The sequence below is a fragment of the Salvelinus sp. IW2-2015 genome, linkage group LG13 (assembly GCF_002910315.2).
Source record: "Salvelinus sp. IW2-2015 linkage group LG13, ASM291031v2, whole genome shotgun sequence".
NCBI classification, from domain to species: domain Eukaryota; kingdom Metazoa; phylum Chordata; class Actinopteri; order Salmoniformes; family Salmonidae; genus Salvelinus; species Salvelinus sp. IW2-2015.
This window is the reverse complement of record NC_036853.1, coordinates 32,391,722-32,406,033: the sequence shown is the minus strand read 5'-3', so window position 1 is coordinate 32,406,033 and position 14,312 is coordinate 32,391,722. Positions and strand designations below refer to the sequence as shown.

At 42.6% G+C, this 14,312-nt stretch overlaps 1 protein-coding gene across 1 annotated transcript in view; it reads left to right on the top strand.

Annotated features, from left to right (window-relative positions):
• LOC111971228 (collagen alpha-1(XXIV) chain-like) overlaps positions 1-14,312 on the top strand; it is a 180,747-nt gene that overhangs the window by 64,139 nt on the left and 102,296 nt on the right. Inside the window, exons 5-10 of the mRNA XM_070445997.1 lie at positions 4,377-4,696; positions 9,891-9,933; positions 10,359-10,383; positions 10,675-10,728; positions 11,316-11,360; positions 13,683-13,736. Coding sequence (XP_070302098.1) covers positions 4,377-4,696; positions 9,891-9,933; positions 10,359-10,383; positions 10,675-10,728; positions 11,316-11,360; positions 13,683-13,736 — 541 coding nt within the window. The remainder of the gene's footprint in view (positions 1-4,376; positions 4,697-9,890; positions 9,934-10,358; positions 10,384-10,674; positions 10,729-11,315; positions 11,361-13,682; positions 13,737-14,312) is intronic.

The window sequence follows — 14,312 nt, the reverse complement described above, 5'->3', positions numbered from 1 at the left end:
TCAGAGATGAGAGCCCTTATCTGTCTCCACATGCAGCAGCTGGCTGTGGACTGCTACTTTAAGCCGCTAGGCCTCCTCTGTCTGTCCCTCAGACCTGGGTTCAAATACTATCATTTCAAATAATGTAGCTGTGCTTGATAGAGCTTGCCTGTTGCATGGAACCAATAGAAAACTCCAGGCAGGCTAAAGCAAACGCTCAATATATTTGAAAGTTTTCAAATAGTATTTGCACCCAGGTCTGATCTCCAAAGGTTGGCCTTTACCTTTCCTCCCAGGAGGACAGAGACCAATGTTTGCAGTAGCTGAACCTAATACCCAGGCCATCAACTGTGCCCTGGGAAGGTATTTTCAGAGGAAATGACTTCAGGCTAAGCCCCTTACCCCCGAGTGGGCTTTTTATTGAGTGTGAAGGTTCCCGTGTCACAACCTAGGAAACGGTGGAGGAGAGGAGCTACACGGAGCGCAGGCCTGTTAAAAAAGGTTTCGCTCTACTGTCCCCCCAAAATATGAGTTCGCTAACCTACTTTTAGCAACAACATTTGTTGTTGTTATGGCCGTCAATGACAAATTCTAAAGTTGAAGATAAAAACAGCGGGGTTTTAAAGGAACTAAAAACTCAGTTGCATTACAGTTAGAAGGATTTGTTGTTTGTTAAAAGCTTAGCTCCGCAACATGCTAACATGGATCACAAACAGACAAGACTCAATGTGGATTCAGATAGAACCCCGATCCTGTGGTTCATTGCCTCTAAGATAAATTATATTCATTGATAACTTTACTGAAGTGGGCAACATAGCCAAAACCTTTGTGATTTACAGCACCCTACTAGCGTGGAGGGACTGTAAGAAATACCTGGGCATTTCCTCCTAAATATGTTCTCACTCGCCTATAGTAGGCAACCCAGACTTGCCAAAAGCCCTGAGTGATGCCAACTTTAATCTTTGGCATACTCTAGGGATCCGGACCTTTTCAGACCTGTTTCATCAGAAAACCACTATACTGAAATCCTTTCAGGTGAATTCAATGTGGCAAGATCCATTAAAAAAAGAAAAATCTACAAATTAGGCACGTCATTTCCTCATTTACTTCCAAGGGGAGGTTTAGAGCTCAGCTGAATGAAATTGAGTCCCTTCTTGCTACAGCACAATCGATCAAAGGCAAAATCTCACATATATGTAGACTCTTTTCTGAGAAAGTGGGCTCCTCCTTTACTCCTTTGAAAAGAATCTGGGAAAAGGACCTTTGTCTGACTATCAGTGATGAATTATAGGCGGATGTTTGCGACAGGGTATACTGCTCCTCTACTACTGTAAAAATGAAAGAATCTAATTACAMATTTTTTGACAAATTGTATTACACCCCAGTGAGACTCCATAGAATGAATACATACATTTCTCCTGACTGTAAAAGGTGTACCTCTGAAAGTGGAACATATATGCATGTATTTTGGAGTTGTAGAGAGATTACCAGATTTTGGCACTCTATACATACTGTGGCACAGAAAATACTAGATGTACAGTTTGATATGACCCCGTGTCTCTATCTTCTTAATGCCCAGCAGGACTTTGTTCTTGATCCTGACAAAGACATTTTGTTTATGACTATTACATACTTTGCTAAGAAATATATTCTTCTATTGTGGGCTTCTAATACTTCTCCTACATTTAAAATGTGGATTGACCAGATTGTTGACTTTCTTTCTCTTGGAAAGCTCACTTATGACCTCTGCAAGAGACAGCCCAAGTTTGATAGACTCTGGTCTCCACTACTCAACTATATTTCAAATGGGACAGAGTGAATGGGGTGATTAGGGAAATGGACAGATACATGTTGTGTCAGGTGTTGTAAATGCTAATTCTTTGCTGGTCGTCTCAGCTCAGGCTGGAAATAGATCATATGAACGCTGATAGTGCTGCTGAAAGTTTGCTTGTTTTGTTTTATATTTTATATTCATATATTATTTATGTCTGCCACATCTGTGAATGTGGAATGGGTTTTGTTGGTTGAATGAAAACAAGAAAACTTAATCAAACTTTCAATTGAAAAAAAAGAGAGCTGAGGATCYGGCTGAGGATCCGGCTGTAATACAAAGCCTGAGGATGATAAGCAAGCCATCTAGGCTTTGAAGGAAATATCTCGTTTCTATTGAACCGTTTATACATTTTATATACGATTATTATTTAGGATTTCCCTCGTAATCCAGTTGTTTTCTGCCTTAGATGTTTCTCGTCGTGTTTTATGGTTAAGACGAGTAATACTCAGTTTCATGAAGCGTCCAACAAGTTCATTTGTGTTTACGCTCATGGAATGTATCCTGGTTTGACTCTACCAGAGTTACCTGACCTTTTATAAGACCTCTTTGGGCTACAGTGTCAAGGAATACTGACCAAGCACAGTCATTTGTATTATACATTCAACTGGCCTACATTTAGACACTGTTTAGCATCAACTGTTCATTTATTTGACATCTGAACGTTTTCTGACCAGTACAAGACCTTTCTTGACACTATCAAGTATGGTTGAATGGTGGGGACCCGGTTACCGAGATTTACAAAGATTTACCACCCACAACCACTCCCTTTTCCTGGGATAAATAACTGCGAGAAACCTGTAAATTCGAATTCATTATTTTTATCAAATAGCATGATGTGAAATGGAACTGTTCAATTATACGCAATGTCTATATTTGGTTTCTCTAAGGCTTTCTTTCTGCTCTGCATCATCAATCATCAACGCTCGTGGTGGGGACAGACAGTCCATCTCAGTATGGAGTGCAGTTCACAATGCATGTAGGCCTATCATCTCGTCATGGTAACTTTTTTTCTTGTGACAGGTAGGCCACTGCTACAGTAATATAAGGACTGAATGCGCGTCTAATTTACACATCTCCATCTGCCTTTCGGGGGTCACCATATTTTTTTATGTAAAGATATATTTTTTTTTATTGCAGCTTTAGAGTTTTAAAACAGCCTATCACTTGAATATCGTTGCTTTAAATCAGAGCATGCACAAGCAGTCTCCGTCTCTTCATCAATTCCATTCAAATTGCATCCAAAATAGATAATCCTGTTCAAGATATCCTAGCCTACCTCTTTCAGGTAATACATTCAATGCAGTATTCGTCTGATATATAACTTATAGCCTCTGTCTCTTGCGCAATACACGCTCAGCTCCCTAAAAAAAACGCTCCTTAGCTCTCGGAGACCCATGCAGGAAAAGAAAGGCTAGAATAGTTTGCTGGACATAGTTTTTTTCCATTTCTTATACCAATAGTCTAATTGAAGAGGGAAGCAAGCTCTTGTTTACTGCGATTGCGGTAGGCTATAGCAGTTATTTATTCAGACCCATAACCATTCAATCTACGTGAAGAGAAGTGAAAGCCATCTTCATCCAATTCTAGTCCTATATCATTTAAGCATGTCATTAGAATAATGAAGATAAGGAAAACAAAACTAAATTTCATTTAGCCTAACTGTTAAAAAAGCGAGGAATGTGGCCTCCTGGGTGGCGCAGTGGTCTAAGGCACTGCATCGCTAGCTGGCTGTGCCACCAGAGATTCTGTGTTCGAGCCCAGGCTCTGTCGCAGCCGGTCGCGACCGAGAGGCCCATGGGGCGGCGCACAATTGGCCCAGCGTCGTACAGGTTAGGGAGGGTTTGGCCGACAGGGATATCCTTGTCTCATCGCGCACTAGCGACTCTTGTGTCGGGCCGGGTGCAGTGCACGCCGACCAGGTCGCCAGGTGTACGGTGTTTCCTCCGACACATTGGTGCGGCTGGCTTCCAGGTTGGATGTGCATTGTGTCAAGAAGCAGTKCGTCTTGGTTGGATTGTGTTTCGCAGGATGCATGGCTCTCAACCTTTGCCTCCCGAGTCCATACGGGAGTTGCAGCGATGAGACAAGATTCGGGAGATAAAAGGGGTAAAAAAGAAATTACAAATAAAAAAAAAGCGAGGAAGGAATGAAGCAACAATAGATATAGAAAGAGGAGGTAGGCAAAAAAACATTAGGGGAAATATTATGAAAGGTATATATGTGTCAGCCTACTAATTATACAAGTAAGCCCTATTATATTTCTATGGGAGTTGGGAAGTAAGTACAGGGAGTGCAATAAATAAATAAATAGAAAATAGTACAAACCAAGAAACACAAAAAGCGTACAGACATGAACAGAAACAGAGTCAATAACGCCTGGAGAAAAAAACAAAGGGAGTGACAGATATAAGGAAGGTGATGGAGTCCAGGAGTCTTATGAGGCGCAGGTGCGCGTAACGATGGTGGCAGGTGTGCGTAATAACGAATAAACTGGCGACGTCGAGCGCTGGAGAGGGGGAGCGGGGATAGATGTGACTACCCCCTCCCTGATGCGCTGCTACAGCCGCAGAACGCCGACCAGAGGGGCGGTCCCGAGGTCCAGGAGTGGGCCGGTCGCTTCTGAGGCGCGGGCACCTGTAGAGCCAACTGAGGCATGGGAATCTGTAGAGCCGGCTGAGGCATGGGAACCTGTAGAGCCGGCTGAGGCATGGGAACCTGTAGAGCCGGCTGATGCTTGGGTGCCTGACGAGCCGGCCGAAGCTTGGGAGCCTGACGAGCCGGCCGAGGCATGGGAGCCTGACGAGCTGGCCGAGGCATCCCCGGTTGCTTCGGCAGCGGCACTTGGACCCGACGTCACCAGTAAATCCCTGTTGCTTCCCTTTGGTGAGGCGTGATTCTGTTCCTGTGTTATATGTCTGTACGCTACTCGTGTTTCTTGTTTTGTTCCATGTTTCATTTGTTATTAAATTCACTCCCTGTACCTGCTTCCCGACTCCTAGCGTACGCGTTACATATGTAACTTTGTAGGCTGCAGGTGCTGCACCAGAATCGCATGTTCTCTTAGCTTTATCATGGTTTGAACGAGGTGTGTAATTCCATTCCATATAATACAATACGGTACAGTAATAAAGTTCACACTCAAAAAGATTATCTTACTGGAGCTTGTTTAATTTATTTTCCCAAGAGAGCATATATATCTACATCTATGTTTTTTTTGGTTTGTCTGTCGTGCGTAATGTGCAGTAGCCTATAAACCTATATCATACAGTGCCTTCGTAAAGTATTCAGAACCCCTTGAATTTGTCCATGTTAGGTTACAGCCTTACTCTAAAATGGATTTCATGTATGGCTCATCAGGCTCAGGTATCATCAAATCAAATCAAATGTATTTATATAGCCCTTCTTACATCAGCTGATGTCTCAAAGTGCTGTACAGAAACCCAGCCTAAAACCCCAAACAGCAAGCAATGCAGGTGTAGAAGCACGGTGGCTAGGAAAAACTCCCTAGAAAGGCCAAAACCTAGGAAGAAACCTAGAGAGGAACCAGGTGCCGGGTGGAGATTATTACAGAACATGGCCAAGATGATCAAATGTTCATAAATGACCAGCATGGTCAAATAATAATAATCACAGTAGTTGTCGAGGGTGCAACAGGTCAGCACCTCAGGAGTAAATGTCAGTTGGCTTTTCACAGCCGATCACATTGAGAGTATCTCTACCGCTCCTGCCGTCTCTAGAGAGTTGAAAACAGCAGGTCGGGGACAGGTAGCACGTCCGGTGAACAGGTCAGGGTTCCATAGCCGCAGGCAGAACAGTTGAAACTGGAACAGCAGCAAGGCCAGGTGGACTGGGGACAGCAAGGAGTCATCATGCCAGGTAGTCCTGAGGCATGGTCCTAGGGCTCAGGTCCTCCGAGAGAGTGAAAGAAAGAAAGAGAGAATTAGAGAGAGCATCAGGTTCAGGTATCAGGTATCATCAGGCTCAGATATCATCAGGCTTGAATTTATGATCAAAGCTTTAATCAAATACAGACAGACCTATTTATATGCTTTATTGCTTTTGAATGACACTTCCTGTTTTGGCAGGAAATACTGGGTTACCTGGGAGTAAAGTGATTTGTTGTCGGGGTGGAACATTTGTAAAATACGAGAAAATATCCAACCCTTCGAATCAAGGAGTACTGACTAAGCATATTCACTTAATTATACAGTACATTCGACTGGCCTCAGTTAGAGAGACGTCAGTATAGCATCAACTGTTATTTCAATGGACATCTGTTTTCTAGCTAGTCATGGTAAAATTGTGAAGTGTTTGTCCTTGTATGACTGTCTTTATGAAATTTGATGATATTTGAAATAAACCAGATCAACGTATGAGGACCAAAGTATGAAAAATGACTGTCGCTTCTCCGTTGATAAAGTTTGATCACAAAGTTACTGGTCCCCCTCCCCCGTGTCCAACACTTGGATTCATTATTAAGGGGACAAGGTGGCATCCCCTTAACTCTCATTTCAATTCACCAATAGTAACATGAAATTCTCTTACCTAATTTAAATAAGTACCGCCTTGGAACCAACATTGGAGAAGGCATGTTTGCAGAGGTGCGTGGTTTATATAGATAGATAGCTACTCTACTGGTGCCAAAATTTGACTGTAGGGTGTCAGAAAATATTATTAAAAGTTTACCCTATTCATTAATGGCTTAGATACTATATGTTTCCCCTTTCATCTGTGTCTGGTGTTAGCTACCGTAGTTACTGGCTACCTAGGTCTTCAGCCAGCATAGAACAAAAGGGGGGAAAGGGTCATTCAAAACTCAGATGCAGCTGTCAAGTCAACACATCTGTCAGTGCTGCTGTGCATCACAAGAGACATCATTGATGCAATTTCAATATTCAAGTTGCTTTGTGTTCGTGATGCGGAAAAAAGCTTCCTGAAGCATTGATGCTTTCCGGCCAATTGTGTTGAAAATAGGTTCATTACCCGAGGCGTTGAACATCACAGTGTACACTAGTGGCACCTGCTGGTCAAAAGAACTTAGAGCAACCAAATGATGAAAGATGATATCCCACACGCTGTAGCGCATGCGCGGAGTAACCTTTTGGTCTTCTACCAAACCAATACCAAACCATTCAGGTGGTTGTTCGACGAAACAAAGATTCGGACGTCATTGATCACGTGCTTCTGAGAAAGTGGTACAGGCATCGGTACACTGCTTTGAAGTAAACTGCTTAAAGATTTTGACGCATACCTCGGAGCTCCGGTATCAAACGTAACATCCATACTTTGGGTATCACCAAATTTGCTTGAGATGATTTTACTGCAATACTGCTCACAGCATCCAAGTTGCTTGACATCGGCTTTTCAAAGAGCTGTCAGTCAAGGAGAGCTCATGAATATACAGTGCTTTTGGGAAGTATTCAGACCCTTTGACTTTTTCCACATTTTGTTACGTTACAGCCTTATTCTATCATTTATTAAATAAATGTTTTTCCTCAGTCTACACACAATACTCCGTAATGACAAAGCGAAAACAGTTTATTTTTTGCAAATGTATTAAAATTAAAAAATAAGAAAAACCTTATTTACATAAGTATTCAGACCCTTTGCGATGAGACTCGAAATTGAGCTCAGGTGCATCCTGTTTCCATTGATCATCCTTGAGATGTTTCTACAACTTGATTGGAGTCCACCTGTGGTAAATTCAATTGATTGGACATTATTTGGAAAGGCACACATCTGTCTTTTTAAGGTCCCACAGTTGACAGTGCATGTCAGAGCAAAGACCAAGCCATGAGGTCGAAGGAATTGTCTGTAGAGCTCTAAGAAAGGATTGTGTCGAGGCACAGATCTGGGGAAGGCTAACAAAAAAATTCTGCAGCATTGAAGGTCCCCAAGAACATAGTGGCCTCCATCATTCTTAAATGGAAGAAGTTTGGAACCACCAAGACTCTTCCTAGAGTTGGCCACCCTGCCAAACTGAGCAATTCGGGGAGAAGGGCCTTGGTCAGGGTGGTGACCAAGAACCCGATTGTCACCCCCACAGAGTTCCTCTGTGGAGATTGGAGAACCTTCCAGAAGGACAACCATCTCTGCAGCACTCCACCAATCAGGCCTTTATGGTAGAGTGGCCAGCCACTCCTCAGGAAAAGGGACATGAAAGCCCTCTTTGAGTTTGCCATAAGGCACCTAAAGGACTCAAGATTATCTGGTCTGATGAAACCAAGATTGAACTATTTGGCCTGAGTACCAAGTGTCTCGTCTGGAGGAAACCTGGCACAATCTCTACGGTGAAGCATGGTGGAGGCAGCATCATGCTGTGGGGATTTTATTCATTARTAGAGACTGGGAGACTAGTCAGGATCGAGGGAAAGATGAACGGAGTAAAGTACAGGGAGAACCTCAGACTGGGGCAAAGGTTCTCCCTTCCAACAGGACAACAACCCTAAGCACACAGCCAAGACAATGCAGGACTGGCTTCGGGACAGGTCTCTGAATACTTATGTAAAAAACTAAAATGTGGAAAAAGTCAAGGGGTCTGAATACTTTCCGAATGCACTGTATCTCCATTCTTGTGTATTTTATTTTATTCTTCCTATTACTATTGGACATTATTTGGAAAGGCACACATCTGTCTTTTTTATTAAAGCTCGTAATCAAGCATTTCACAGTAAAGTCTACACCAGTTGTATTCGGCGAATGTGACAAATACAATTTGATTTGATTTGACTGCTGGCTGCTGGGAAGGAGGAAGGAAGCTCTGGAATGTTCCAGAATCCTTAGACAACCCTAGCCGTCCTGTCCTCAGTGGTCCTGTCTTTTTTTATGATTTTATGGCTGAAATGCACACAGACAGACCTTTGGCTACCTGGCTATGTATTCCGCCTCCTGCAGACAGGATCACAACAGGCCTACAATCACTGGTGCTAAAATGAGAAGTAATTAATGAGAAATTCTCTCTCTTCACCCAACCCCTCTTTCTCTCTCTTTTCCCTTCTTTCCCTCCTTTCCTACCTCCACTGACCCAGTTCAGATATCACTGTGCATAACTCAGTCAGTCAGAGGCCCTGTATTGGGAAGTAACGATTCACCGATACACTGTAAGCATCAGTCACGAATTCCGATGTTTAAGATAAAAGTGCATCGGTCCGCAGTCCCTAAATGTCACATGCATCGGTCAGAAAATGTATTAAAATGCTATGAATCGCTATGCCTCAGATTTTATTTGGATTGTTGAGGTTCATCAGCAATAGTTTTGGTAGTTTTGCTTTGAACAATCGGCGTATATCGTAATTTTTAGATATACAGGGTAAAGTTGAAAATGTCATAATAAGGACACCAATCACTATTGCGAGGCGCACCACATGGCCGAAGCGAGAGGAGAAGATCACTCCGTAAAAACGTCCAAACGGTCGGAACCATTCGATTTTGAGATGGGGTGGAATTTGGGAACAATAAATATTTACACTTTACTAGCTCAAACACTTAATCTGCAAGTTAATTAGTGGGTGATGGTGATTTCAGAACCAATCTGATAGTAGTTTATAGTAGATGCCTAGTCTCTCTTATGGCTCAGCTCAGTTGCCTACATAGTACATACACCATAGTCATACATCATTACACACACACACACACACACACACACACACACACACACACACACACACACACACACACACACACACACACACACACACACACACACACACACACACACACACACACACACACACGTCAGCTCAGACAGATCCAGTTCAGAGATGTGCCCAGCTCATGAGCCTCAGCAGCAGATTTTAATTAAGATGGAATAGTGAATGTGTTTACACAACAAATGTTAATACATGAATCGTATCGCATCGAACCAAATTAAACGATTTGTTCTCTAATGAAACTGCTTCTCTAATGAATTGATTCAATCTGAAACTGATTCCTGTAACTAAAACAGATTTTCCTGAGCCCATGGTCTAGATCATGTCAAATCGTCTTGAAAGGGAAAGATGCACATCCTAACACCTAAGTAGAGCAGTGATATTCTCCTCTCAGTCTTCTTAAGATGTTTTTCTTTCTCTACCTGCAGGTCCTAATGGCTATCCAGGCCACAAGACATCCTGGAGAAACAGGTGAGTCGTTAGCGTTCATGGTCAAACTTGTCCCTTTTTATTTTAGGAAAGGCCAGGTCACTGATCTCATTATGGACCATTTTTGGCTCGAGCATCCACACACACACACACACACACACACACACACACACACACACACACACACACACACAACACACACACACACACACACACCACACACACACACACACACACACACACACACACACACACACACACAGAGGAGAGAGAAAGAGACAGCAGCAGTAGCCTGGAAGTCATTTGGAATAGTCACTCTTCAGCTGTCTCTTGTTGTCAGCCATTCCTCAGCACTCAAGAAGCTAACATAACATGTTTCCCGTTCCACACAAAACGTCCTAAAACGGAGTGCACTCACGCAGCACATTTACAAAGTAAATAATTTAAGAGTGTTGAGATGTCTTCAGCACCAGTGCCACTCTGTGCCCCAAGGTGATTGTTCAGGCTGGAACTGGAAGGGAGGAGCCAGAAGAGAGAGAGAGAGAGAGAGAGAGAGAGCACTCTGTGTTCTGCTACAGTTTGGCTGTACTCACTGTCTTACTGGAAGCACAGAGGAGGGGAGGGGGATGGGTGAGGGCAAACAGTGCCTGTTTTATTCCTGAGTTGCAGCATTGGCGAGGCCAATGTTTATCTTCTTTCATCCCTCTCTTTTATCTCTCTTTTCTCTCTTTCTCTCTCCAATCTCTCTCTCTTTGTCTCTTTCCCCCCCCCCCCCCTCTGCAGGGCATACCGGGACTTCCAGGAGTGACTGGGGATGCAGGTTACCCTGGCAGGCAGGTGCAGTGAATATGCTCCAGATTCCTCCATCCATCCTCTCGGCTTGACTACATTGCACAGAATTCCACATCACTACCTGTGTACTATCATATTGCTGTACTCAGAAATGCACATCATGTCCACCTGTCTCTCCCCAAACTATAGTAGCGACACACTCCTCAGTCTCTTTAGTGAAAAAACTGTCAACGAGTGACCTTTTTGCTTGAATTTTTTTATTCAAATAGCTAATACTTGACTCCTTATCATTTTGATTTCAACTATACATTGAATAACAATTATTTTGAAGAAAGGTGTTGTATAAGTATGTAGACGACAAATGTTTGAACTAAAAGTGTGTGCACAACAATGATAACAAGGAAGTGTAATGTAGCTGAGAGTATGACTGGCATGTTTCCTCATTCCTTTTTACTTCTTAAACAATTAGTCTATGCAATCAAATTTTTATTTCCCTACATGTCTAAAATGTACAATTTAGTGTTTTATGTGTGGAAGTGTTTTGCCCCCCTGTGTAACAGACAGCCTTTCTACACTGTATTGTACACTGTGTTGACAATGGCCTCTCCTCATGCTGCTCTCCTTTGTTGCAGGGTTTGGCTGGGCCAGAAGGTAACCCAGGTCCTAAAGGTGTACGTGTAAGTACAGCTCCCTACTACCCTCCCCTCCACTTTACTCGGCTCTATTAGAGGGCAATACTTCATTTCCTGAAGGGATTACCTGTCTGCTCCACCGGGAACAGCTGATCTGTAAGCGGGCCTGTGTTGTGTTAACAAGGTGCTGGCTCCCACTGCAGCAGAGTCCTCTGGGAGCAGGTCTGGGATCTGTTTTCGCTCGGTCGAGCTTCTGCTCTGTTGCGAGAGCAGCTCATTCCTTTCCTCAGGAAGCACAGGCATGCTCTCACAGAGGGAGGGAAAAGAGCATGGGCTGGAGCATAGATAGAAAAGTTGGGAGGAGGGTATGAAGAGTTGGATAAATTAAACGTTTTTTTTTTTAAGTGAGAAGAAGAATCCCTCAGTTTGTCATTTTTGTTTATGCCAACATGATGTCAGAGACAGAATGACATATCAGCCTATTAGGGAAAACTACAGGGCTCAATGAGTTTGAGACATCTCTGGTAGTTTTCCATTGCTGAAGAATGTAGAAAAAGAGGGAGAGAGAGAGAGAGAGATATTTAGTCTTGCATCCATGTTGTATGATGTTTAAGTGAAGGAAGAAACCAAGTCGCCAGTCCGCCACTATCCCAGACCGCTGTCTGCTCGTATTATAGAAGTCTCCTGTCCCCCACACTGGACTAGACTCTGCCTCTTCAAGTGTCCACTCCTCTCCCTTTTAGCTAGTCAGGATAAAAGCAAAAGCTTGCCTTCCATATTTCCCTCTCATTTTAGTGGTGATTTGTGAGGTAATGGTGATGAGGCGTTATTTGCTATCGCCAGATGAGTATTATGTTCCATACTGATGAAATGTGGACATGCCTGATCTCCTCTCTCTGAAGGGGTCGGCAGATCGTAGCCTGTCAGCAAAGAGGGATGAGTAATTATGAATGTAAATGTTTTGAAGGATGCACCACTAGTTACTTTTTCTTACAGCAGAGTGGGAAAATGGCCGCATGTAACTTTTCTTCTCTCGGGTGGTCAGCAGCTCTTAGCCTGTCAGCTAAGAAACATATTTTGAAGGTTTCACCGCATGTCACTTTACAATCGAGCATGGATAATTGGCCACTTGAAACGTTTCTATTTGGCTCTTAGCCTGTCAGCTAAGACAGTCTTTTCTAGTGAGCAGCATGGATACAGGACCAGTTGACCTGCTTCCCTAGCCATGAAACACTTCTATTTCACGGACGGAACTGCTTCAGCTGAATGAGACCTGGGTGAAGAGTTCCTCTGACAGAACGATGGAACGGTAGAATGAGAGAAAGGAGAGGCGGAAAGATGGAGATTTATCCCTCTCATATCTGTCCATGAAGCCAGACAATATATCATTAGACTGATAGCTTGGTTTCAGTTTCAAGTTTAATTTTTATTTTTTTAAGTGTGTGTGCTTGCATTTATTTTTATTTTTGTATTTAACCTTTATTTATCTAAGCAAGTCAGTTAAGAACAAATTCTTATTTATTATTTACAATGACGGTCTACCAAAAGGCAAAAGGCCTCCTGCGGGCACGGGCCAGGGATGAAAAAAATAATATATATAAATATAGGACATACTATGTGAACATGCCAGCACTAGAGTAGCGGTATATCATCATCACTGATCTCTGATCTGGCTACAATCAAGACCGCTACATACGTTTACATACCTGACACGCAGGAATCCCAGAACTCAATGAGTTCAGAGACACTATTGCTTTGATGGGCTTAAGATAAACCTGTTCAGGTATTCAACAGTCTGCTGAATGTCACAGTGGTTTATCTGTACCAAATCAAATCAAATTGTATTTGTCACATGTGCCGAAAACAACAGCCCTTAACCAACAATGCAGTTCAAAAAATAGAGTTAAGAATGTATTTACTAAATAAACTAAAGTWAAAAAAAATGGAATAAAAAGTAACACAATAAAATAACAATAACGAAGCTATATACAGAGGGTACCGGTACCGAGTCAATGTGCGGGGGGTACAGGTTAGAAATGTATGTACAATACCATCAGAGAGATATGATGATTTATCTCTATGCATATACTGTACTGTAGGTCCAACAGCATGCCTGTTCAACTTCCATTGTCTGAGGGTGACTGATGAATCTTCAGTTCAGTAATGCCCCGCTGTCTTATCCATCAAGTAAAGATATGTTGTTCTGTACATTCTGTGCAAATTATGTCTTCCTTAGATGTTGATGATGGTTTTAAGACTTTATTACGTGGTCGTACACGCTCATGACAAGTCTTACTTTGCATTATACCTCCAGGCAAAGTGTTACAAACTGGTTCACATGTACTGTATGTGTGCTTTGGTTTTCAGGGTTTCATTGGGCCTCCTGGTATAGCTGGTTCAGCCGGGCAGGAAGGGGAGAGAGTAAGTATCAMCTTGATTTATGCCGTATGTGCACCTAATTAAGTGTCTGTCAGGTAGGAGACATTGTCCTCTTTGTTTGCAATAGGTGTAGGATATAACCAAGACTACTGGCTAACTCATCCTATCAGTTGTACTCCTCTTGAACCTTCCATGTAGACATGGACAGGACGAGGGTCGTCAAAATCAGTAAACTCGGATCTAACCAAAGGCAATTCATGTTGCATTTAATCTATTTCGGAGCTATTAAGCAACAGGAAAATATGTGGTTAGCCCTGTTAATTGCATGGTTTTATTTATAGATCCAAATGTTTGCTGATACTAACAAAGCAGCTACAGCGATCTCTCCTCAGGGAGTTCTCATAAGGACAATAAAATGTCTAATAACTCAATTTTCCACAATGCAATGCCATGTTGTGTCAGTGGAAAATATGCTCCTTCATCATGAAATAAGTCATAAGTCCCCTGGTCCGTAGCACAGAGTTTATCATCCCTTAATAACAGCCTGACAGTAATGTCCTGTAAAAAAAAAAATGTATGATTCATTCTGTGAGGGAGGTCTTGACTATGATTTTGTCA